Here is a 27,590-nt window from a genome sequence, read left to right as displayed (position 1 = left end):
ACACTCGCTGATTGTTCCAGATTCGGATCTTTCCCATCAGTCATGACATCCACCCGATTTGGATTTTTGATGGGGCTGTCGGCTTTGGTTGGAAGAACTCAGACATTTTGTAACCTTAGTTTTGAAAAAGTTCCATATGACTAAAACATTCATAAAAATAATATTAAATGGAGAAGGGGAAAGCAACTTTTTAAAAAATGAAAACTGTTGATATGGATTTAGTCCTGCAGGTTGTTAGGGGACTGTCAGCATTGACCGAGCTCCCCTTTCACCACGGCTTGTAAAAGCTGCGGTTCAAGGCTATACCTTCATATATATCACAATTTAACCTCTGAAAAAGGCACCCGAACATATCCTGAACTGTATACATTGTTGGTGGCTGTTACCTGCTTCCAGGAAGGAAGCAGTATTTGGATGCTATATTTCACGCAGGGCCAGAGAAACATGTGAGGGCCACTCTAACTATCCAAGCCCTGTCAGCAAAATCCCTCCTGTTACCATTAGCAACCACGAGAACAGGACCCCTCACACTACCTGGGGAGACAATATGCTTGTTAGAGAGAGAGAGAGAGGATGGAGGGAGTGTGTAGGATGGGGGAATGGGAACACAGGGAGGAATAAAGATGGCATTTGGGCACATGGGAGATGCAAACAGGAAAAGAGATAAAGCAGAAAGAGGTGATGTTTTAAAAGTGTGGTAAACACTGATTCTAAATCTCCCTACCAAAAAAAAAAAAAAAGAGAGAAAATCCGACAAGATGAATAAACCCATTATAGTTCAGCTTGGAGGGCTTCATTTGATTTTATAATCCACCTTAATGTGCTGAAGGCATCTGAGATATGGCAGCACAATCAGTCAACAGCACAGCGAGCGTACGAGACAAACTCGCAGCACAAAGTGCGGAGTGCACACCGCTGCAGTGCACGAGGATTTTCAGTGTCGATGGACTTCAGAAATCGGCAACCAAAGGCATGCGAGTCAGAATTAGGTCGTCCCTGTCGCACCTGAAATTGAGCCTGCCAGATTTACTTCAATAAAAAGCAATTACAACCCCAGAGGTGCACATGGGATCCACAGCCAACTGGCAAATCACCCACTCAGAAACACACTGCTCACATCAGCCAAGCTTAGAGAAACAATGGGGAAAATATTAGCTTTAAAAAAAAAACTAAAAAACATACAATGTTAAATCTGTGTGTTAACATGAGTGCACATAATATAGGATGAGTCATATTAGTTAGCCTTTGTTCGTGATCTCTTCAAGGATCAGTCAAGCAAGTAAAGCACAAAAACTAAAAAGCAACTGACGTAATGAGAAAAAAGATTTAATATAACAAGTTGACATATGAAGAACGTGCACTATATACACAGATAATGAAGACAATAACATTAGTCTTCTGTATATAATCAACAGCTGGCAGGAGACAGTTGTTGTATATAAATAATCCAATGGCAACCTTCCATTAAATATTTATCCGTGCGTTAAGCAATAAATTGCAGTGAAAGTACAATTAAAGCCTGCGGGCAAAGCTTTGTCACCTATAGCCTATGTGCAACTACCAAGTCCATTTCAAAATGCTGCTACTTCTTCTCCATAAATTGTTTTCTCATCACAAAGTGGGAGAAAAAAAGAAGAAGTTACACGTGGCTCCAGAAGTCTGTATAGGAACAAATGAACTCCCAATCGTCCGGTTCAGAGCACAGGAGGAAATATAAACATTCCCGCAGGGGAAAATGCTGAAAGTGGGAGAGTGTATCTGCGTCACAGTTTGAGAAAGTGTGACGGTGTAGAGTTTATTTCAAATAATTGATCGTTCTGTTCTCGTTTTTCCTCAGTGTGCTGACATGTTGTTTTAGTACAAACACACACACACATCTGCCTTACCTGGAGTATTTGGCAGCGGTCCGAGGTGCAGTCGATGTTCTCACAGGGCTGGTACATGCCCAGAGTCACACAGTTGAGCAGGATCACCATGATGCTAATCCTCTCGAACCACGTATTAACAGGCGTGGGGTTAAGGAGCATTGCAGCTGAGGAGAGATACATTTCTGAACGCATACATCTGAAGATACAATTGAGTGGCAAAATGAAGGATGTACTGTAGTTAAAAGTCAAGAGCAAAGTGAGTTTAATGTCAAAGTAAACAAACGTACAGATGTATAAGCAAAACTTTGTTTCTGCACCATAGTTGTATAAGAAAACAGTTCAGGCAATACTGCACAAATCATCATCCCCAATCAACAGATTCCCACATATTCTAGTTATTCTTCAGCCGAGCAAATCTTTTCAACATTAAAACAAGAAAACTCAAGAATTGATCACATCTGTTGGGTTTATTTTGTTCCTCTGACACAGTTGTCGAATCTAAATCTCAGTTTCACTCCTGCAGCCTACAATCATACAAAAAAAAAAAATAGAGTCTTAAAACCTGTTTATTTGGTAATACTCATTATATTGTTATAATTGTGTTCTGATGAGTAGCCTCTTGTCATATTCATGGTGGGAAAAGATGATGAATTTTTTATTCAAAATGGCTTGCTAATGCAGCAATTTAGTGAAACTTTGCTGAGCCAGACCGATAAAACTGACTAAAAATGCTAACTCATGTCTGAATAATGATTTTATAGTCTCTTGTTTAACACATCAATTGAATACAGCCTAATTCGGTGGACAGGTTTGTATCCCCGGGTGTTTATTTATCGTGTAGATGCAGATCCAGTTTGTGTGCCAGGAAGTGAGGGGAGGCGTGTTTGTTTTAAACTCCTGGACACCACGAGTGGGTGGTGGTTTGTAGTTTGACACCACAGGATACAATGACAAGAGGATCCAAACACCTCTTATTAGAAATGCAAGTGCACATTATGTCTATGTGCATAATGTGTCACTGCTCTTATCAGTACAAAATACTGAAACTATTAGATTAAAACTTATTGCTGTAGTATAATTTTAAAAGTACAGAAGCTTTATGATCAGTGCATTTCATTTTTCATGCACATCACACATCTCATTACAATATATGCATGCCAAACTGAGACATTCGCAGCACACAGTATACAAGAGCTGAGCGATCACCCAGCTGCCACTCTAAAACTGAGCAATTCATTATCGACAATGAAGATGAGATGAAGCCTTTCAGCCAGTGTATATTTTTCCAGCTCGATTGCAGGTGTCACGTAATCAAACCCATGTCACAGTAGATGTCTATTATTTCCCAGCTTTGCCAAAATGCACTCCCCATTTTTTTCTCTCTCTCTCTCTTAATCAAAACGATCAATCATACAGCCCCACTGAAGAAAGAAAACAACCTGAAAACATGATGTTTGACGTACAGCTTGGAACCGACCTTCACTCTGCCTCTTTTCTCAACCCCCAAATCCAGCTTGTTACGTCTCGGGGTGCTTCACCACCAATCTTTACACCTGCACAAGCCTTCGGATCCACCGGCAAGGGCGTTCTTTAAATGTTAATACAAGATAATTGCATCAATTTGAAGCAAATATGAACAAAACTGAAGAAGGCTGCACGCTATGCATAATGTGCATACGATCGGGGCTTTGTGCACGTCATAATCACTGTAATGCAGTTAAAACTCTTTCGCAGCTTTTCACTCCGTTAATATCTTAAGCTGTCAGCTTATGTTCCTTCAGTTTCAGAGGCCCTACTCTATCGTCTTAGGGTTTTGTCTTACCTTTTTTTTATTTGTTCTCCTTACAGGCTGAGCTTAAAGTCGTCTTTTGTTCTTATGGATGGCTCACTTCAAGGACCTTCCGCTCTCCGATTGAAGATGTGTGTTCACATGCGATGTTCAACACGTGCTTTATCAGCAACACTTTTTCACAGGGACGACTGACACAACTATTTATGAATTCAGCCAAGGACAGAGTCCGCAGTGCCCTAAGTTGTCTACATTAAAGATTGATACCAAAGTTTGAATTGCAGGACAAGCTTTTTTTCCCTTTATTATTTGTGTATTTCGAATTATTTACACAGGAAAAGAGTGCCAACCACCACTCATCTTACTTCAGCAGATGACCTCTCAATTAATTTAACTTGCATAGACACACCTAATTTGTTATTGGACTGCATAAAGGATGAAATAAAACCTGAAAATGCCTCATAAAGTCACATAAAAGGAGTCCGGCTTGAGGTAATGCAAAAGGAATCTGGAACGTACTTTAAATAAAGTCTTCACTGCATTCACACACACTGTATATTCTACTTCTTTTTTTTAATCTTGGGATTATATGGTTGAAAACATCTTTGTTGCTCTTTTTGTCTTTATTCTGCAAGAAAATCCACTCAGAGACACGCATAAATGCCACCCTATCCATTAATCTTTATGTCTCTCCATACTGCGCGTTCCTCTCCGTCGTCACTGGTACTGCTCCCACGCTTCTCTCTGGGGTAAGCGAAATGGGAAGAAATAATATGAGAGTAATACTGACAAAGAAACATTTTTTATAAAGTCTGTCTTTCTTTTCCTAGTTTCCTCATCTCACCACCAATTCCTTCTTTGAAATAAGGACCTAATCCCCTTTGGGTGACAGTGTTTTTCCTCTGCTCCCTGTACCAATTCTTTCTCAATATCATTTCAATTTTCCCTGCTGTTGCATCTCCCTCCTTGCTTTTTATTTCCCCTCTTAGATTATTTTTTCCCCCACTCCAAACAAACAACAGACAATTTTGCTCTCCATGCAAAAACAAACACAAACACTTTGGGACATATTATACCTCTACTGGCAATGAAAAATCAATCAGGCCTCCTCGAGTACAGTGTGTGTGTGTGTGTGTGTGTGTGTGTGTGTGTGTGTGTGTGTGTGTGTGTGTGTGTGTGTGTGTGTGTGTGTGTGTGTGTGTGTGTGTGTGTGTGTGTGTGTGTGTGTGTGTGTGTGTGTGTGTGGCGATGCCATAGTGCAACTAAAGAACCTGCCTGAGGTCGGAGGATGGAAAAAAAAATAGTGAACATGATAGTCGGAAGGAATAAAGGTATTCAAAAAGCTTAGAAAACTTGTTTGGGACTTTGCCGTAAACAAACACAAGACACTGGGACAAAGGACAGATGCTACCGCAAGGCGCCAGGCCTGTTTTGAACAGACTCTAAATAAAAAAATAAAAAATAAAAAAATCCCGTCTCAGCTTAAAGTCGACAATAAAAGTCTTTGTAGAGCAGCTCAGGAGAAACAACTTGCTGCATCACATGCAAAACAGCAGCGCTTATGCTCCTGCAGACGCCTCACCTTCCACCTGCCAAGGCAAACTGTATCAGCGGCATCGGCGGTGACATGTGAAGATGTGACTCAACGCCGGTTTGGGTTAAGTTCCTCTGTCATACTGACCCCGTACCTTCTCGTCTTGGGGGGGGGGGGATGAAGCAGCAGGCGGCTGACTCATGCCCAGCTGATCCCAGGGTGTTAGCTGATGCACGCTCGCCTCACTCCTTAATCACGTTGGGCGGGGGCTAAATGGAGTCTGACATCCAAGGATGCATTGAGCAGAAAGGAATGGAGGGATGTTGTTATTGAGCGTCAACATTTAATTTGATTGTTCTTTTAAAAGCCAACACGCAAAATGTTATCCACCCGGCGAGCAACCACGTGTGACCGGGAGATGTAGTGCCTCTGTCTTTTTCTCTGTTTAGCGTCGCGACTTCTTTCCCTCGCTCCTCTCGCTTTACGTCTAATCTTCTTAGGATGCAAACCGGGCCTCCCCTCTGTCTTTATTCCCTTCTCATCTTTTCCTACGTCTTCTTCTCCACGTCTCTACCTATTTCTATGCCTGTCCCTCTGCGTCAATACACATTTCGTCAGACACTTGCACTCCTCCTTTATCCCATTTTTTTTCTATTTGGGACTTTCTGACTTTATTAAGCTTCCTGTCTTCCTCTTTGACAAAAACATTTCTTTACTTCGTGTTTCTGATTTTCTCTCCTTCCCACCCCCAGATGCACTAAAATAACAAACAAAGGTAGCTTGACCTTATTCAACAAACCTGTAGGATGCGGCAAGACATTTAAAAGAAAAGAAAAAATATTCTAATCATGAAAATGTGAAAATGATGAGCTCTGGAGCGAAAAACAATTTATTACCTGAGTGAATTTTCTTATTTATTTTGCGCCAATGAAAACTATTTCCCTACTGAATGCCATTTCCAAACATGAAACACCAGCAGTCCTAAAGCTCAGATTAATTATAGAACGAATATTACTAAACCCCTGCACAAAACTGCTGTTTAATCCTTAAAAACTTTAAAGTTACATTAATGTGACAAAATGATGGCATACATTCCTGTGTTAATTATATTGAATAATAATATACATAACATTTGTTATTTTGTTAAAAAAAAGTATTCTTTTAATACCCGATAAAGGAAGGCTTGAACATTTACTCAGCTTACAGCCAATCCAACATTTCCAATTAACCCACGAGCCGTTTGCTAAATCCAGACAGAAAAGTCCCTTCACAGATTCAAAGATTGAAACATTTCCCTTCCTGCTTTATGGCAACAATGCTAGGAGGGTGGAAAGTTTCTTTTCTTGTTTTGGACGTGTTTAACAAAATGTTTGGGAAGTAAAAATAAAAAGCAATTTGAAATGCAACAGCAAAATAGATGCCACAGACATATCATTTGCAGAAACTGTAGCGCTCACAAAGTAAAAACTCTATATCTTAACACTACCTGAGGCGAGCATCTGATATGCAATAATCCAGTCGAGGATTGTGATAAATACAAGGCAAAAGTGGTCTTTCTTTTGGATAAAATTTACATCAGGCATGACTGGACTATTTTTCCTTTTTCCACACATATGGTCACTTGGTGCGTGGGCATCTTGAGCAGTATGTCTCTATTTAATGAGACATATATGCTAACCAGCAGAGCATGGATGGACAGTGTATTGCAATCTATTGTACAGCTGCCACAATAAATACATTTCATTTATTGCCAATGGAAGAGCAATATCTTTCATTGGGAAGTCCAGACTATAACCACAATTCAGAAATTTCAGATCAAACTGCATTCTTTGATCTCTGGTGAAGAAACTTTATTCACTTTATCCTCCATTCATCCAGGGACGCTGGAGTCAATCCCAGCTAACTATGGTCAGGATACATCTGGACAGGTCATGTATTACGTGATCAACCAGAGATCATAAATACTCAAAATCTCAAGCAGGGCTTTACAGCATAAATATTAGATAGTTACTGGATTGTTCTCAGAAAAGATGAGTCACAATTTGTCATATGTAAAATGAGGTCTGCGAGTTGTACAGAAAATCACAGATATATCTCTTGTCCTTTTAGAGTCACCTTCGATTTGTTTGTTTGCTGTCCAGCGTGATGACCAATGCTCGGTTTGCACTGAGCAAGGACAAAAGTCTGTCACAACTTGGCTGCATGACAATAATTTGGCTTGCTTTATGTGTAAATAATTTAGGAACCAAATGCTATTTCTGTATGACTTTTCTTTAATCCTATAAAATGGTAAATGCTCCTCTAATTTTCTCACTCTCTCTCTTCCTGTGTGTTTGTGCCTATGTGGAAGTGTATTATTGTTGTGGGGGCCTCAATCTATTTTTGCAGCTTAGTTAAAAGCGAGAGTTTTCAAGAAATGAATGTACAACAAACACATAATACACAATACTTTGTGTGTGTGCGTGCATGCGTAAATCATTAAATGATATAAGCATGTCTCCATGACCTGGAATAACCCAATCAGCAGCTTCACATGTGTTTATACTTAGAAGAGCAGCATAACAAATGGCTGAATGAGTTCTTTAATTTGATATTTACAGTAAGGATTTTTGATTAAGCCCAAGGCTTTCACCCATGTGTGTGTGTGTGTGTGTGTGTGCGTGTGCGCACCATCAGGATCACTCTCATTCAAACTGAATCAAAATGACATGCTGCTCCTCACTGTGGCACTGATCCCTGTCCCTGTCTCTTCGCCCACATGAGAACACAGCATGATGGGTCACACACAGTTTCTCTCTCGACACACACAGACACAGGTTTTTGACAACCAGTGTCTCATCCCATTTGGTGCATTCTCAGATTGTTTGTCTTTAAAAGAAAAAAAAGCCAGAGTTTAGGAGAGTGTCACAACTTTGAAGTGTGTGCACACGGTGAAGAGGGTCACTGCTGCAGGAAGAGGAATCTTTCACGATCTCTGAGAGATGCCTTGTTCAGCAACATCTAACACAGAGTATCCCTGCCCACTGTCCTTGGAATCAGACAGTCATTTTTGTTTTAACTTTATAAACCCTTGTGTTCCGTCCTTGCATCACTACCTACGTCTGTGCTCATCCCCCAAACTGTGAGTGTCCGCGGCAAACTGCCAGGGACCTTCTCACCTAACTCATTCTGCTCTCATTCCTCTCTTTATCCCACTTAATTTCATAGTACCTTGTGGGGAAATTGATCAATGAGCCCATCTACTGTCGCACGCAGGATTTCTCCGTCTAGCCCTCTGGCTGATTGTCCTAATTTCTATACCTCTTGGCTGCTCGGCTCATCCTTCCGACTGTCTGCCAAATCGAATTTCCTTTTTAAACTTCTTGCAGAGGCTTTGCTTTGTCTCAGCTCAACTTTGCAAACACAGGAGGACCCCTTTTCATCGTGAGTGGCCATTTGCTAAAATACAACAGAGGATAAAGACACTTTGTGGTGTTCTCCTTGAAGTTCTAAATAAAAAGCTCCACATAGCAGGAGGCTCAACGCTCTGTATCCAAAGGGGCACACAAAGCAAGGCGCACCTTGAATAACAAGTAAATCACCATCTTAAAAGCCTCCAGCAAACTGCAGCATATGTTTTGTAAGTGCTGCTGTGCTTGTCTCAGCAAATGCATCCTTCTCACTCCAAGCCCTCAACAAAAAAGTTTGCTTGCGAGTAAATGCTCTTTGCCCCGCGCACACTTTAGAGCCCCTCCCATTCAAAACATCATTTGAAACTTCAGGGATTATTTTTGCATATTCCACCCGCACTGAAACCCGCCTTTGCTCTGTAACAACACTGGCAGTTTTGGAGATAAGAAGAGGCTGTTAAAAAAGTAGAAAAATAGTCTTGTCTCATGCAACAAGTAAAAATCCAAGAAATATGCATATTTCTTCAGATAAGACTGGGTCAACCATTATATATAAATACAATATATCCAGACAGGGCAAGATGGGGTTAGATGATTTTTTAGATGCTTTTTTTTTTTCAAATGCACAATTTGATTAATTTGTATGAATTAAAATGGATAATAGCATTGTTTCTCTCCCATAGCAAACAACATAAATGAGTGCCCAGACAAAGCAGTTGGTCTCTATTTTCAGTTTTCAGTTTCTAGCTCAAAAGACAAAAAGCAGCCTTGTGCAAACATAAATCTGAAATAATGTGAATGAATGACTAACGTTGGTGTCGTGATGAATCATAAAACCAAAACAGGACCATCTTTATTAAGTTCTACCTTTATCAGATCAAGATTGTCCATTATTGAATTAGCTTGTTTTGAAACAAGATAAGAATAAATAAATCCAATTGATTCAATTTGTTGTCATTTTTTCTAATTAATTTGATTCCCTGAATTTTACCTCTCTTACAAGGACACAGCTTGTCCTCTTAATGCACAAGAGATTGATGAATGCAATATTGGCTGCTCATTAGGTTCAAAGAAAATTAGTACATAATGCCATATCAGCATGTGGTTAGGAATTTGGGGAGATTGCGGTTTTGCTCAATTTAGCTATACAATTAGAATATACAGCAAACTGTAGTGTAAGCACAATAGCTTAGTTGTCGCCTTGAAATCAGCAAAGGCTTGCTCCACTGCTCTGTCTCACTGTGAAGTGGAAACAGCTGACGATGCTGGATGAGGTAAATGGAATCGAGTGCAATTTAAAGAACACCAACATTTAAATCTTGGATTCTTACACAAATTGGACATTTGAGGGTGTAAGACAATGTCTCACAAACTCTTGAAAGGTTTTTCTCCCCATGAAAGAAAAAAGTAATTATGGAACACCAACATAAAGGAGTGGACAGAAACTGCTCTCCAACTTGATAATTGCATTCACGATCTGTTTATCACTGGCAAAAATAAATGCCACACAATATGCTGCACTCTATCCAGACCTGCCAAAATCCACACACATCATATACAAGCGCGCACACACACACACACACACACACACACACACACACACACACACACACACACACACACACACACACACACACACACACACACACAGTGGAGAGCAAAAGACGAAGCAGACTCCAAGAGTCGACAGCACGGGCTGACATAGCAGACAGAGACCCCGAGCACCTCTCAAAACAAGCTTATGGCATGTAACCACGGCAACCAGTGCTGGAGGGTTGCCGTCAGCCACACAGACAACACAAATTGTACATATCAATATTTGTGCGTCTGTCTGTGTGTTAAACACGTTCAGTTTCCAGCATTAATTGGTTATAATATGGGATCAGATTTGATCTCTGTCTTGAGTATAGAAAAGCACAATGCACTAATTACAAACAATTAAAATCTTTCACGTGTTTTATAAACTCACCCGCGCGGCATTCATAGTACTGGAGGAAAAGGAAAATGAACCCCTGGATGTAATAACTTTCAAACTTCCAACCTTATGAGTGTTTGCAGCAGTTTTGGCACAAGGAGGAATTTCATGTTTTGAGTTTTCTTTTTTTTCCTTCTTCTTCTGCAGACCTGCTCGTATTCTTTGGATTTGAACAGCTCTCTTGAGGGCTGTCAGCACTCTCTCTACTGGGTTAAGGCATGAGCTCGAGCTGTGCCTCCTATAAAAACTCCAGTGATTTCTTCAAGGCACCGTCTGGTGAGGTTTCTTCACCCCAGTGAGCAGTGTGACAGTGCTATTCACAGATGCTGTATACAATTGTGGACTGATCGATATATTAGTTCTGAGATGAATTTGTATTCCTTCTCAGCTTTATAGAGAACAGTAATTCTTCATCACAAAGTCATGATCAGACTTTTTTCAACTAGTTATATTATCTTGGTAAAGTTAAAATGTGCTATAAATGCTCACAATTTCAACATGCACAAATTAAAATAACTTAAATCACAAACTTGGCAAATTACTTTATCTGCTATTCTGTTTTGTGATAATATTTGTATCATATCTCAACATATACAACACAATTTTACTATAATTTCAAGATTATATCACTGTATTTTGGAGCAATCATTGTCTTAATTAGAATATTTTTTAAGGTAATGCATGTAGTTCTCCAGTCCCAGGACTGAGAGCTTCATCAATCCTTTGGTATGACACTGAACCCCAAGTAACTCCCATAGATGGGAGTCCTGAATATATATATATTTTTTTAATTTTAAACAAGAGCTTTTAATTTATTACTGACACTGGACATTGCAGCATTTACCAGAAGTGTTGAATATTTTGCAACAGTAGTTTTAGTATGCAGGCAACAATAGTCACTCGAGCACCTCCCAGCCGCACTTGGAAAAACTTTGCAAAACTGTGACCACTCCTCACACTCAGTGCTTAAAGAACAAGTAATAACTGGGTTCAGCCAGCAGCATTCACCCTGATGTTATTGTCAATCTAGATGGTTGAGCTGTTATCCCTACATACCAAAAGCAACTAATTCCAATGAGCAGCCTTACTTTTTTTTGCTATTGTGAGTCTCTGTCTGTGTACAAGTTTGCATTTATGTGCTGCATCTGCATTTACGGACAGAGGACGATTACATTTTTCAGCCCCATTTGAGCATTGGAAGCCTTGTAGTTTATATGTTTGCAAGAGTGTGACTGCGTGTCTGTCTTTTTCCTCATATCAGCTCGGCACAGCAGGTGCCTTGCTCCAGTACATTGCTGCCGCTAGTGAAGCTGAATGTATTGCAGATACCAATGGGAAATATGAGCCAAGTCTTTCTGTGCTTGTGTATGTGTGCGAGAGGGGAGAGAAAAAGCAAGAGAGACAGAGATGTAGAAAGAACGACATGACTCAGTGAGATGGAGAGGTGCAAAGTAAAAGACAGACCGAGGGAGACCAATATAAACCGAAAGTATAGAGGCGAGTCAAGGGTGAAAAAGGATGCGAGTGAAGAAAGTGAGCAGAGAAATTTGAAAAAGGCATGCACAGGGAAAAAGGGAAACTGGGAAATAGATAAAGACTGAGAGTTTGGGAGGTCAGTGGATAGCACTGCGTGCAGTGTGCTCGCAAGCCATTAGTTTGGATTCGACACAGGGTCAGAGTGCTGAAGACAAGAGGAAGTAGAGAATAAAAAGAGTTGTGATGACAGAAGTATGTTGCTGACATCCACAGGGACGAGTCAGACTCTGATGTGACAAGTGACCATCCCCACCAGCCCTCAACCTCCCTCCAGCCATCTGTCTTCCTTCCTATCGCCTGTGACAGGCAAACACCTCACCTTACAAAAATAAAAGTACATTTTGTCATCCATGACGCTTTCAGCGAGACATGTTTGGAAATCACGTGCACTCGCCATTCACATGGGAGAGCTTCTCGAACTCCTCAAGTCTTCCAAAGCAAATGGACTGCTCACATGTGGTGATGCCATCTGTTCTGTGATCAGTGCACCATCTACCCACTGCCTTACAGCTGCTGTGACAGAAAATTAATGTCAGCACTGGACACTGTCTGCTCGTGGTTGCTACCCACAAGTCACAAGCGTCCAGCCACTATGAGCAGAAGACAACAGGCAGAAACGGCACCATTTATTATTGGCCTAACGTAGGCATGTCTAAACTTTCTATGGGAGGAAATCCAAAGTGAAAATACTGCAGATACTGCAGTTTATGAAAGATGCAAAAAAATATTTTTTTGCCAATTTTCTTTGAAGCAGATCATTAAATTCTCATCCATTCTCTGTCTCCAGTTGCACTGAAATTATGAGGCCATATCTACCAAAAGGAAAGAAACACATAGCTTTCCATCAGATGGAATGGTGAAAAGCTGTGGTGGAGGTCAGGAATGAAGGCATCTGATCAAATTTCTTGAAAACTGACCAGTTTGACATGAAGAAAAGTTTAAAGATGGCTATAAAGTTTTGGCAAACCATTAAGTTGGTGTATAATGGTGCAGGTGTATAATGGTTTTGAGTAATGGAACATGTATAATGTGAAAGAGAAAAACTTAAGACCTGGTTTCAGACAGACAGTGACAGTCACAGTCACATTCTCTCCAAAATACCGTCATTACACCTTATGCACATGATTGCACAAATCAAAATGGAAGTGACATAACAGCTTCTGCTCTGGATGGGAAAATGACAAATGTGATGGTGAAAAGTCATTTTAGTCAATGAATTAAAGACACTAAAGACATCATTACCGATGTCTTCATCTGTTACTGATCCATGCTGATGAGTCTGTTGCCATAATCTTGATCACTTGGTGTAAGAAAGATCTGCAATTCAGGGTTAACAAATCAGCTGGAAGCCCATGTCTCTCATCAGGGATGAATCCACCTCATTCCACACAGCTGGAGTAACCTTTACTGATCTCAGTATCGTGCATGTCCAAAAACGGTCTATTTACCTAATATGTCACTGCGAGATACACAGATGAAAAATGCGGTGCACAATAACTGCAGCTCCAGGCAGTTCTGACACAAGTTTTGAGGAAAAATGACAAATCTTTCATTGTTTTTCATTTAGTGATTGAAACACGACAGATAGTATCAACTGACAACAGTGAAATACATACAATGTCATGGTTTGGTATTTTGGTAACAGTTGGGATGATTCCTCAAGCTAAAATTACATGTTTACCTAGAGCTTTGAAAAACAGAGCTTGCGAGGAATAAAGGACGCTAACCCTGTCCAAACCTGCAATTACTCATACTGTACAGGTGGAATCTGTGTAAAGAAATGAAAGACAACACTAGTTTTTTGAACTGATACAGAGCGATACGGCCTGCAGCTATTCAGTGAGTAGTGACATGAATGATTACAAAAGGCAAGCATTACTCACACCTTTAATAGTGACAAATATGCCAGTTGGCAAAAGACAAATTTGCCATCTGTGCAAAATGTTGGCTTTTTGGAGTTTTTTTTCTGAACCTTAATATTGGTTGAAATCCTTAATAATTCAAATATTTATCCCTTTGAATGAAACACTGAAACCAGCAGCACAACACTGACAATAACTCTTAGCAAGTCTAATGTAGAAAGTCTGTCTAAGAAGTATTTAAAGCATACTGCCACATAATGTGAGACTAGTCTGATCTTTCCATATGGTCTAATAATCTATACTTGCAGTTTTTAAAATTACAATTGTATAATAAATCAGATATCTCAGGAGTAGTTCAAAATCACACCAACAAGGACTGAAGATCTTGTATCAGACTAACTACAATAAACAATGCCAGCAGGGACAATCTTCAAAAATTCAAACAAACGTGACTACTCATTTGGAAAATGTCAGGTTTTCTTCATAACAGTGTACGAACAACACAATCATAACTCTGAACTGACCAAGGGGCTTGAGGATAACAGAGATCAGAGGGAGAAGATGGAGATGAAGAGGATCTGCTTAAGAAGGGAACTGTTCGGCTTTGTCTCTCTCATCTCTTCATCCATATTTCAACAGAGGTCTAATGGACTGACATGATCCCGTGTTACAGGCGGGGTGGGTGAAGGGCTGAAGCCACACTGAGCGGTGTTTTGGCAGTTATTACAGGACAATTCGAATATGATCGAGTTTTCTTTGCAACCATGATGATATTTACAGACACAACAAAATATACTAAAAGCAGTTTTGTGATACCACTTCAAAAGAAACCAAATTTCTACACTGGAAAGACAGAAACAGTTGCAGTGAATAAAACCCAAACTGCCCTCCTCTCCAAATCACACGGGTTTGAAATTTTAGATTTTCTTGTTCTTTTCAGTCGTTCCACTCCGCCAATCGATTTCCATGTGATTGGTTCAGCTCCCTGAATATGTGCTCCTAATTGTGCATCGCGCCTGAGCATCACAGGTGCTTCATGAAAGGAGAACAAACAAGCTGAGAGTAGCACGGTGGATGAATGAGGCGACACAGAGTGGGAGTGAGTGAGAGTGACACAGAGCGAGACAGACACTAAGAACAAAAAGAATTATTAATTTTGTGATCCTGCTTTTTTTTGTGATGCTAATTTTCATCTGAAATGTGTATTCCTCTCTGTCGGTTGTTCCACTGTTTGGCTTCTTTAGATTTGCAGGGGAGTTTTGACCTTCAGTCAAGTTATGTCTCATGTAAGAAAATAAACGTTGCAAAATACAGACCTTTTGAAATAACCCTACTTTTCTTGATGGTAGTAAATGACAGTGGGCCTGTACTCATAGTACTGCTTTTTTTTTTTTTTTTTTTTTACCTTAGTGGTCTCAAAGCACTTACCTATTTCAGTCACATTCACCCATTCACACACAAATGTTGACAAAGCTGCCATGCAAGGTGCTGGCCTGCCATTGGGAGCAACGAGAGGTTTATTGCTTTGCCCCGGGCCCCTGGAACACAAGAACACGCATAAGTGGGGATCCAACCCACTGACCCATGAATGGAAGAGTAACCACCTGATTAAGTGCTTCTCAAGAGATTATCCAGTTATTGCTGTCAGGTAAAGACACTGAATTGAGATATCCCCAGATCCGTATTGCTGACACAGCAAAACCAGGCACAAACTTAAATTTTTTCCCCCATCATCAGATCGAATAACACAAACAAATAAGAATACACAGGCCTCTGAACATTGACGTTCAAACGCACTATGACAAAAACCAGATTCTGAAGCCAAACATGTAAACGTTGTAAAATGCAGCTTTAACAGCAGGCTTGTTCCGTTCAAGAGATCTCACAACAAAATGATAATGTTTTGCATGGAAAGCACAAAAATCTTATATTCATGTTTCCTCAAGGCTAAGACAACACTTGAAAATTCTGCACTTTGCTGCAGAGCCTCACACAGGAACGCTGTGTGGATTTTACTGTAGGCAATACCACGAATGCTTCAGAGTAAACCAACAGAAGCAACTGTGAACCAGGACCGCTGCCAAGGTAAAGAAGTACCACAGTTGCTGAAATTTCAGCCACTGGCTGAGTAAAGCTGCTCTGGCAGCTCAAATCCGGCTCTGTATACAGTCTCTCTAGCAACTTGGAAATTAGTGACTTCCACCTCGCTGTTTATAACCCGCGAGGCGTTCTGCCTCAGAAATACAGAGTGACTGACAGCTGACGTAACTGACAGATTGAACCTCAGTGCACATGGTCTCAAACTACAAAATGGAGTATACATCCATCCATTTTCTCTCTTAGTGTAGTATGGACTAGTAGTATGGACAGCAAATAAGTCTAGGCATACCTTTCCTCACAACTTTACCGAGCTCTTCTCTGGGAACCCCAGAGAACAAACAGGAGATATATTTCAGCAGATCCTGCAGGAACCACCGTGCCTGGTGGTCCGCTGATGGGAGGCAATCAGGGGGCATCCTCATCAAATGTGGTGGGGAAAAAATCCTAATTTTAGCTGCTTGTACAGGAAATGTCATCTTTGTGCTCATGCTCCAAAGGAATATACAATATATGATAACTTTCAGTGTAAGAATAAGCCAATGATGGGAGTTGTCATCATTGTGCTTTCAGAGGTGAAGCTTCAAGTTATTGTAAAGTTTGTAAAATATCTTACACCCATTCATACACAGGGATTTATCTTTTTAATATGTTCTTGTACACATGTTTTTATTGTCCTTTGCCTTTGCATTTCTGCATGCCGTCCTACCTTTTTCTTGTGACCCTGGTTTTTGTGTGCTGGAGTTTCCGTCTGCTCAATGAGAAAACTGAGTCAGGAAGGATTTCTGTTTTGATCGCATTGATTTGAAGGAAAGTGAAAAAGTTTGTGCGAGTCAACAAATTGAAGGTGAAAAATATAAACTCCTTGTAGGTGCAGTATATTGTTCTGGACTGTGCTTGACGACAATATCATTGAATAAAAATACAAACGTAAACCGGAATACTCCATTGTACTGTATTTCTCTCACTTGGTTCACTTCTGATTGCTTCTGTTGCAGCATGCAGGTCCAACAGTTCTTTGTAAGGCAAACGAACCTCTAAAATGTTGTGTCCCACTAAGTGCCTTTTGCTCTGAGTTGCATTTAGTATTTATTTGTGAGTTAACTTTGTTGAAGGCTTTATTTATTTATCTATTTTTCAGCAAATGCCTCAAAGGGGGAACAAAATACGTCACAAAACCTCTATGTCGACACAACTGATTCTGTCACTGGGTCCGCTTTGCCCTTTCTTTTTTTTGTCCTTATCAGACTGCTACAATATTAATCCACATGTGCTTCATGACTGAAATGAAGTAGAAGGGGGCACTTAATAATGCATAGCAGTCGCTTCTGTATTGCACCCTTCAGGTGACGCTTGTAAAATTACGAAGGTTGAAATTAAGAGCAAACTTGATTGGCTAAATAAAGTTTGAAGTTTACTTTTTAACTGGCTGACAAAGTTTTAGGTGCACTGCAGTTTGGCTAAAATAAGTGTGTCTTTATATCGAGTGCGTGTGACTGCTTGGACTGGTGGCAAGGCCCTTGTAGGCATGTCAGCACAGCATGAGAGCCAATGTTCCTGTCTTTATTAATTACTACCTGACACACACACATACAAGCACACACACACAAGCACGCACACATACATTCTCAGAGCTTCGTTAGGTAACGCCACAAAACACATGCAGCTAATCTTTAATTCAACACACACACACACACACACACACACACACACACACACACACACACACACACACACACACACACACACACACACACACACACACACACACACACACACACACACACACACACACACACACACACACACACACACACACACACACACACACACACACACACACACACACACCGGAGTCTTGTCTTTTACTTTTGCAGTAATGCACACTGGCCCACTCCGAGACGAACGCACATCCATTGCAGCAACAGACAGGAAGCAAGTAATTTGTCCTCATATCCCCTCTGCACTACTACTTACTCATGCTTGGTTAGGGACAGAAAGGGCATTGAAGAAACAGATGAAGCAGAATGAAGAGATGAGCTGCCAGCCACAACTACAGATGTATGGCACAGGCGACACAAACATGCTGCACAATGTACTACATTGCATTAGGAAAAAAAAATTTGTCTATATTCCTTGGTGAAAAAAAAACCTAACCAACAGAAAAACCTACAAAAAAATACGACAAATAATTTTGTAGCCCTGCATTATTCATTGGCAAAGTTCAGCTAACTGTAAGCTGCTTCCAGCTCTCATAACTCTCATCTGTTATACTTCCAAGCGTCTCCACAGCACCGACCCTTATTCCCATTTTTATCACCATCATAATAAGAGTCAAACGGCCATTCCCTCAAATGGGCCTGATAATCAGCGTTCTTGTGAAGGGCACAATGTGAGCACAGCTGCCAAGTGTCCCCGCCAGAATGCTAAAACAAAATGATAAAAAAAAAAAAAGGAGCAGGACACTCACCATTGGGTTTACCCATCAAGATTGAACATCACCCAACAAGAGTGCATTGTTTTTTTTATTTTCACTCACAATTTGGGAGCAAGTTTTGTAAAGCAGGTAGAGAACTCTCCTGTCTCTCAGACATCAAGGTGCCCTTGTAAAAGCCATGTAAATCTCAACAGCTGTGGTGGTGGTGCTGTTCAGTAGCTATCAGTACAAGAGTGTCCCCGCGCAGGGCACTTCTCCAGTGTGACTATGCAGCTGTCAAACTCTAAGCATGATAAAGCAAGGCATTGGGGATCTCAGTGGAAATTAATGAATATTAACGGGGAACCTGAGAGATATTGAAGTGCTACGACGCGCCGAACCAATCGAAAAACAATAGTCCTGTACAGATAAATCCAGCGTAGCAAGTAATGGCCTGAATAATCCAAAAACTTTGAGATAAGCTAAAATGTGACTGAAATATGGTTTGAAAGCCATTTTATTTGTACTTAGAAATGGACAACATAAGAGAAAACAAACATTGATGCCCAAATAGCTTTCGAACAAAAATAAAGGTGAAGCAACTCAAGAAGATTCTCTATTGTCTCCACCATTCCAGTCATTTGATTGAACCCTTTTCAATCACAGTATTGAGTTATCCATCTTTCTCTCTTTCTCCCTGAGGCAGTTTAAACATTCTGCAGCCACTCTGATGTTAAATCCTCCCTGGAGGCAATGGCAAAGTTTGTAAAAGGACAGCATAGTCACAAGATGTGTCTCGATCATGGTTTGAAAAGCAGTCAGGCGTGACCATTAGTTTTCAGGGCTTGTTTGGTAATTGAGTTACTGCAGGGGCAATACTAATGTTCACATCCACAGGTCTGTCTAAGTCTGCATCGGTTATTGTATGAGAAGACTCATGGATGTCTGCAGCCCAAGCAAACGCCTTAGCAGTCAGGTGGACGTAGCTTAGTTGGGAGAAACATTGGGGTTCAATCCCCTAAATTCACTTGAACAAAGGTGGGAGTGCCAATGAGCAAGAAAATAAACTCAAATTTGTCGAGGACAACTGACAACTAACTGTAAGAAGATCAGACGCCTAGCATGACATCTATGGCAAGTTATATAGGCGACGTCAATGAATACAAAAGAACTATTGACGACTCATTTCAGTGATAGTTTGCAAATGATTCACATTCCCTTTTAAGTCATCAAACTGAATGAGAAGAGCATGTGATAATTGCAAAACAACATAAATCAAAACGTAATAATTCCAGTCACATCGGCTTACTGTTTAGATAAAATATAACCAAGGTCAGCCATTGCAGCTCAACTGGTTCCATTGATATTAATAGGCACTGGCAGTGACTGCGCCCTGTGGGATTGCATCTCTGCAGGTTGGCAAGCTCAGGTAGGGGCAAGCACAATATGCGTGAGCAAACACACGAATCACTCGCAGACTCACACACACACACACTGATACAAGGACAGGAGAGCAGATATGCACAGACTTGAAGGCATAAAAACACACCTGCTACATGCTTTGAACTCACAAACACAAAAGGAGCAGAGCGACGGGAGAGCACTGTTGATGAGAAACACTTTTCTTTTTTTTTTAGCTCCAGGTTAATGCAAATAAATAATGTTAAATGGTAGAATTATTATTATAAACAAGAAAAATATTATAAGATTAATTAAATGCCTGTGTACAAACAGAAACAGTCATTCCTTCCATTTCTTCCATTTGTTTCAAACTGCAGAACGTCTTCTCTCAAACAGGGGACCATATTTAATGCTTGCTAATTTGGGCAGCAAAACTACAAACTGGCTAAAATTAGTAATTAGTAAGAACTTCCAACCTGGTCATCTGTGAGCCATTATATGAGTTACGCTAAGGTTGGTTGAATGACGCTTCCAAATTAAGTACATAGCAAAAATTATGTTTGCCAGGTATCTGGGTCTTTCTTTCTTCTATAGCTACACAAACACGCCACATGCTGCCAGTTATCTAAACATCTAACACACAGATCTTATGGAAAAAAAGCATAATCAAGGCATCCGTATTGTTGTAAGAAAATTTAGTATACTCCTTGATCACATGCATTGTACTCCAGTATCAAAGTGTTTTAATTGTTTGTTCATGTGTTTGCTAAATGTGTAACCCAGCCCTCAAACAGCAGAGTGTGACATGACTTTGCAAAGTAAACTATGTGATAACATTCATTTCACAGTCTTGATTTACCCGGAGATCTGCTCACTGACTTCCTGACAGCTCCCTGAGTGATCTCTGCCATGCTGACACTTCCACTTTGCGTCTTTTCCCTCTTCTTCCATCTAACTGACTTTGCCTTGGCAAGAGATCCTCTAACTCAAACAAACAGAAGAAGAGGGGATGGAAGGGAAGAGTGACAAACCCAGACAAGTGATGTGGAGTGAGAGAGAACAGGAGAGAAGGGGTCCCGATAAAGCTTTTACTCACATATCAGCAGCTGTCTGGTCCTCCTGTCTAACTGAAGACCTCCCTATCTACTGAATACATTGCATTTAATGCTTATGCATTATGTACTGTACTTTATTACTGACTTGCATTGCACTCAGGTACAAAGAAATTGACCCGGCATTACAAAAAGATTATCCAACTACCCTTGGACTCTTTCACAAGGAGCTTAGGAAATTAAAGACCTGAGCAACTTTATTGACCTTTGTTGCGCTGTTTTTGTGGAGACGTTGCGTGGATCGCCAAATGTTTAATGCGATCATTTTGTAGACAAACTAAAGATAATGAGAACACTGATTTAGGTGAATGCCCATTTATCCAGACAAGGAAACCAAGTGCAAAGCCCAAGATCACACCAACTGCTGCTGGTGTTTCTATAAGATTACTGAATTATTGCATCAATCAAAGAAGACAAAAGGAAGAGAAAATAGTTAAAAGGAAATCATTACATCAAAATCCTACACTCACACACAAAAAGGCACAAGCATTCATCCTTTTCATTAGCTTTACCCAGCTTCAAGTGGAAGGTCTTAAACAGGCTGCTATCACCTTTTAGACTACTGGGGGAAACCAGAGAACCAAAAGCAAGCCTCTAAACAAGGAAGGGAAACATGGCAAACTCGAATTAGAAAGGCTCCGTGGCCTGGACGTAATATTTTTGCAGTTGGGTGAAAGCGCGAACAACAATGCCACCACATAGTGTAGCCCCCATGAGACAAATGAGACAATTATACAAGAACAAAGGGATAACATAATGCTGATATTAACAATTAAAGCTATATATACAAAAGTCTCAGAAGCCAACAAAATCCAAGAGAGTGGTCATTTAACCAATAGTACAAGCTTTGCAAACTGATACACAGGGATCTGTGGGCTCCTGCAGCACCACAGGTATTTTCTGATCAATAACTTACTGAAGCACAAAATGGCTCGGGAGCGTGGCCCGTAGGGCGCTGGGGTAAGAATAAAGTGTGCTTGTGATGGGTGTGGTAATCAGACGAAAGGTCACGGCATCCTCCACGATACAGTCACAACTGCAGCGCACATGCAAAAATAAGCACACATATGGTCACTATCTGAATAAACGTTTCGTGCTAATTGCGTCATGCAGGGGGGAAAAAAAAAAAATGAATGAAGGTGAGAGATGAGGGACATGAGTGAACGGATGTGTAAGTGAAACAGATGGAGTGGAAACAAATGTATTGTGATAACATCATTTAAACAGTGCTTGGCTCTCTGAGGGCTCTGGCTGCCTTTACACTCACTCTCTCTCTCTCTCTCTCTCTCTCTCACTCGTTTGACTGGGAAAACAGCCAAAAGGATGGGCCAAAAGGACACACAGACTCCCTCTCCCACACACCCATACCCCTCTCTTTCTAGCTCGTTCTCTCTCCCCTGCCAACATACTAAATTGTACAGAATTGTGCTGTCAGCTCTCATTTGTGAGAGAAATAGCGCTCTGGGTATTACCTGAGGACAGCAAGTTGTTTGGTGAGTTCTGATGAATCATCTGATTTTTTTCTATGTTTTTAAACCATAATGTTTGGTCACCTCAGAAGAACTTAAGAACTGATGTCTGCCTGTAGTATATGTGTCAGTGAAATAGACTGTAATAGAAGTCTTAATTGAGACTATTAGCAGTCTTTAGTAGAATAGTTGCCAGAGGAGAGCAAGGAGAATAGGGGACACATCAGCCAGGGTGCCAAAGCACAGATCAGACAGTGTTAAATAATAATAATGATCACCTAATGATGAAGGCTGTGTTCGTGCGCTATTTTAGTTTCTTGCATCAGCAAATTCTGTCAGTCAAATTTATCAATTTGTCCATTTTCTCTCTACCTCTTTCCCCCCCCCCCCATCTCCCTCCAGCTATAATTCACAGCTACTCATTCGTATTGTGGTGCCTGTCACTGCCAACTCCTCTCTTGGCCTGGGGAGAGTGTAAAATGACATGTGCCTGCTCCCACATGGAGTTCCACATGGAGTCACCAGACAAGGAGGGCTGTCACAGAGCAAGTGTAACACATGCAAGGATTCACGCTCGCTCCCACAGTGTCCCCGTTTCCCGAACGATGCGCTCTGATCGTGGGAGTCTCTGGCATGGAGACCCGAGGCGCAATCCCCTGCTGGCTTCCCACAGGAACTGCTTCGTAGGCTTTGTTTTGTTTTGGTTTGGTTTTGTGTTGACAACTGTCGTTTTACACACAGACAAGTGGATGTGTGGTTCCTCTTCTCAGCCATCCTTTGAGGCAACATTTACTTTTCCATACCGCGCATTTTTTTTTTGTCATACCTGTGCTACATCATTTCTTTACCTGCCCCTCGTTTTGCCCTCTACTGTGTTACTCTCCTCCTTATTGAAGTGTCTGTCCTTCTTACTGTAAAGGTGATATCACTTGAGGTTGCTGCAGTTAGTGAGTCAGCCATTGATTCAGCTATGTGCAAGGCAGTTCGGAGAGTTACAGAGGAAAGTTACCTTGTCAGCTGCTTGGGGAGAACATCAAAAAGCAGTATGCACATACACTTATAGTGTGTGTGTGTGTGTGTGTGTGTGTGTGTGTGTGTGTGTGTGTGTGTGTGTGTGTGTGTGTGTGTGTGTGTGTGTGTGTGTGTGTGTGTGTGTGTGTGTGTGTGTGTGTTAGTAGGTTTAAAGCTGGTCTTTAATGACCTAAGCCTCAAGGCTCATTTGAGCTGCAGATACCAGCAGTGAACTAATGTCCAAACATCTGGGTGGGCTCTCTCTCATTCAGACACGCACACACACACACACACACACTCACACACTGCCTCGCTCTCCGACACTCACGCATACACACTCACACACATATACTGGGGCTGAGCTTTTATCATTGGCCAGAGGAAGGGTTTTAGCATCCGCCCTGACAGATGCCGCCCACACATCAATACACACCACAGCCAGTGGAAAAACACTGGAGAAGGATTTGGGCTGAGTATGATACATATATGTGTAACATATATCTGACAGCTTGGATTATGTGTATGAGAGTGAGAAGAGCAAAATCGAGAGGGAGACTCGTAAGTGTGCGTGCATGCACGAGTGTGCGTGTGCGACAGTGACAAAGCGGGGCCATTCCAGCCGGTCCCTTGTGGTCACTAAGTCTTTTCTCTCTCTTCTTCACCTCTTTATCATTACTCCTCTTTTTCCCCTCATCATTGGTGTTCTCTCTCTCTCTCTCTCTGCCTATCTCTCTCTCTGTCTCATCTTCCCCTCATCCCTGTCACCCCTTTCCTCATTTTGCTACCCCCACTTTTTTTCTGTGTTTCCTCTCTTCCAGAGCTGACAGAGCAATAAGCTTGCACGCCCAGGAGAGAGTGAGGGTCACTGGAAAGAAGTCAGAGAAATGCCAGGGGTCAGTGTTGAAAGTGTGCATTATGGATATATCATCTGTCCACCAGGTCAAGGTGTGCAGAGAAAAATCACTAAATCACCAGAGCATAACGCCTGCGAGGCTAATCTGCACTCTCTTAAAGAAATACTACACCTAACAGCCTTTTTGTGGCATGTGCATGAAAAATTGTGAAAATAAAGGCAGCTTTTAGGTAATTTGTTAAAGGGTTTGGCAACACTTGTAGAGTAAAGCAGCAATTGATATTTTGTGATAGCGCAGCATTTTTCATCAGTAATGCATCACAGTAAAGCAATGAGAAAGGGTGGTTATCGTGCTCTTGAAAAAAAAAATTACTAATTTATCATGTAAAGATTTTGCATTTACAAGATGCATGAAGTGCCTAAGCAGCTTTAGTTTTGTGTGGACTAAGTCTGATTTGTAAATACAACTGAAAAGCTTTGGAGCACATCAAATGCATTGCTGAATATGTAAAATAGAATATCAAAGTATGACGGGGTAATTGAAATCATTTTAATTCAATTAAATTTTATGGGAAAACATAACCATTGCACAGCTGGAAAACAGTGAATGAATGGTTACACTATTGAATTAAAAAAAACAAAACAAAGGTAATTAGAGTTAGGAGAGAGTGAACCTGAAGTCCAATGAATTAAATGGGATTTGAGCCAGGTGTACAACTACTTTGACATTGAACACGGAGATTTTCTCAATTTGCAATTCACGAGAAGCATTAGCTGATGTGAACTGTACAATGCAGATAGACATCCGTACAGGCTTCTGATTAAATATTGTTGATTTGCATAAGTCGCTACAAAGTCAAGACAATGACTTAAGATAGTCTGCAGTCCAAAGTTTGACTCTACTCAACAGTTTTCTACAACAAATATTGTTTAAAACAGTGACTTTCCAGCAAACATATGGCATAACACAAAAATTCAAAATGAGATTAACAAGTATTCTCTTGTAAAATTTAACCTCTCTGGAACGTCACGATAAGCCTGAAGTGAATGTAAGAGCTACATTACTGATGTAACTCAGATTAATTGATTAGGTATTCATCAACATTGTGAAATCGATATGTCCTATAGACATTAAAAAAAAAATATTTGGGGGACTTTAAAAATAATCCATGTTCAAGGTACCAATCATATAAAATAGTGCAATCACAAGTATGTGATACCTTTTGGGCTTTTTTTCCCCCTCCAGATTAATTCAAGATAATGGTGCATGATGTGAGAATTCACTATTTGAAAGAGGTCTGTCAAAATCAGAAGAACATTCAAAATCAACAACTTTGAGGTCTGGATATCAGATCGGGCGTTAATCAAAGGAAGAAAATACATTTTCCCTACAGATAATTTATCTTACCTTCGTTAGTATATTGCTATTTTGGTTTCACTGTTTATTTTGTTTTGTCCAATTACTGTAATTTCATCACCACGACCAATTTTACCTAATTCCAATACCATTCCTGGCATTTTTGCTTGTATTTTTCCTTTTTCTTTTCCATTTTCTGTACCTCATAAAATGTATATAATTTTGTTTGAATGTATCGTATGATTCTATGTTATGGACTTATATAAGGGAAACAATAAACATTAAAAGAAAATGAAAAAAAAGAATAAGAAAAAAAGAAATGGAAATGTTCTTCATGCATAAGCTGTAAATGTTATACAGTCACCACATAATTTGCTATGAATAAAGTTCACCTAGTAAGATGATAAAATGAATTGTTTATATCTGACCTTTACAACTACAATATATGTAAAAGCATTTTGTGCCCCGCGAAGTGAAACACGTTCGCATTTCAAAACAGCGGGTTAGCCTCTGATGGATACTCGGTAATGTGACAAAAGGTAGTTGTTGTAAACCAGGTTGTGTAACAACACGATTTGGTTCAGGATGGAGGAATGACGGAGGCCGAACTTTGGTTACGGCAACCTTTTGTCATCTTCCGTCCTGATCCCCGCGTTCCTCTGCCCTACCTCCCTCTGTTGTGTCTCTCCCTCTCTCTGGGGGAGAAGTCTGAAGTTGCAGTCACCAGAGCAATTAGAGACTTCATGTTCCTCCTCACTGTCAAGAGGAGACACACACACACACGCCAGCCGTTCTCTGTCCTCCTCCATACTGACAGCCACTGGGCAAAAGTTCACTCTGCCACTGTGCTAACTATCTCCCTTTTCCTCTTTCACATCATCTCCTTCTCAGGTTTTGCCTTAAAAAAAAAAAAGCGCTAACTAGCTATCTCTCACGTCTATTCACTCTCCTCTTTCTTTGCCCGCTTCACCAAGGGCTATCATACATCTATTCTGTCTTTTTTTTTTGCTTTTTGCTTTCATTTGTCTTCTCAAGAAGTTTATAATCTTGTCCTTTGCTCTGTGTTTTGCTTTGCGCTCCACAACTTTCTACCCTTTCCTCTAAATCGGCATGATAATTATCCCATCTCATTCACCAGTTTCATCTGTCTCTCGCTCGTCTTTGTGCTCATTTTCTTCTTAATTTCCCTGCTAATCACATGCGCACTTCATTTCTGGAGTGTCACGTATGTTTGCAGTAAATTTGTGCTCCAGCGTGGGAATGTGAAACAGATTATCAAAGCTGTTTTTTCCTAACATCTTCAAGTTGTCGCTTTTTGATCTATTTTTTTGTCAGCTTTCAATCATATTATATAAAATGAGCAGGAACTCAAGAGGGGCGACATTGAATATGAAGAGAATTTTGCAATAAGCTTCTTTGTCATGTCATATTGGATTGACCTCCTTGACTTTGCATATTCAGACTTTCCCCAACTCTTAAACGCTCTGAGAGTGATTACATGTTCCAATATCGCTGTGGATTGAAGGAATGATTTTTTTTTTTTTTTTTTTTTTTTTTTTTACATCCGTTAACCCCATAAAACCTTCTTTGATCTCTCCCAGGTGAACACCGACTTGTCCATGAGGCTCTGACTCCCTTTTCATCATAAGAAATGAGAGACCTAAAATGGGCAATCTCACATCACACCCATTGTGGTTTTCTGGGCTGGGATGTCATTCATCTTCAGTGAACTCTGGTGAGAGAACCATTGTATGATAGGCAGGGGAACGCGAGTCTCTACTTTATGCACACAACATACCAGGGTTTTTGCGAGCACCGATGCAGTGAATGTCAATCACCCACTGAAGCTCCAAGTGAAGGAAACTCTCCTCACGGTCCCAAAGGCTCTCGGGGTGCTCGCAAGCCTTTCACGGCTTAACAA

At 40.6% G+C, this 27,590-nt stretch overlaps 1 protein-coding gene across 1 annotated transcript in view; it reads right to left on the bottom strand.

Annotated features, from left to right (window-relative positions):
* Positions 1-27,590, bottom strand: part of cacna1ia (calcium voltage-gated channel subunit alpha1 Ia) — a gene marked incomplete at both ends in the record, with an annotated part of 112,972 nt that overhangs the window by 75,063 nt on the left and 10,319 nt on the right. Inside the window, one exon of the mRNA XM_080511989.1 lies at positions 1,887-1,998. Within this exon, the coding sequence (XP_080368115.1) occupies positions 1,887-1,998 (112 nt within the window). The remainder of the gene's footprint in view (positions 1-1,886; positions 1,999-27,590) is intronic.

This window comes from Blennius ocellaris (genome assembly GCF_963422515.1).
Source record: "Blennius ocellaris genome assembly, chromosome: 16".
NCBI lineage: Eukaryota > Metazoa > Chordata > Actinopteri > Blenniiformes > Blenniidae > Blennius > Blennius ocellaris.
The sequence above is the reverse complement of the archived record's forward strand: the minus strand, read 5'-3'. Positions and strand labels throughout refer to the sequence as shown.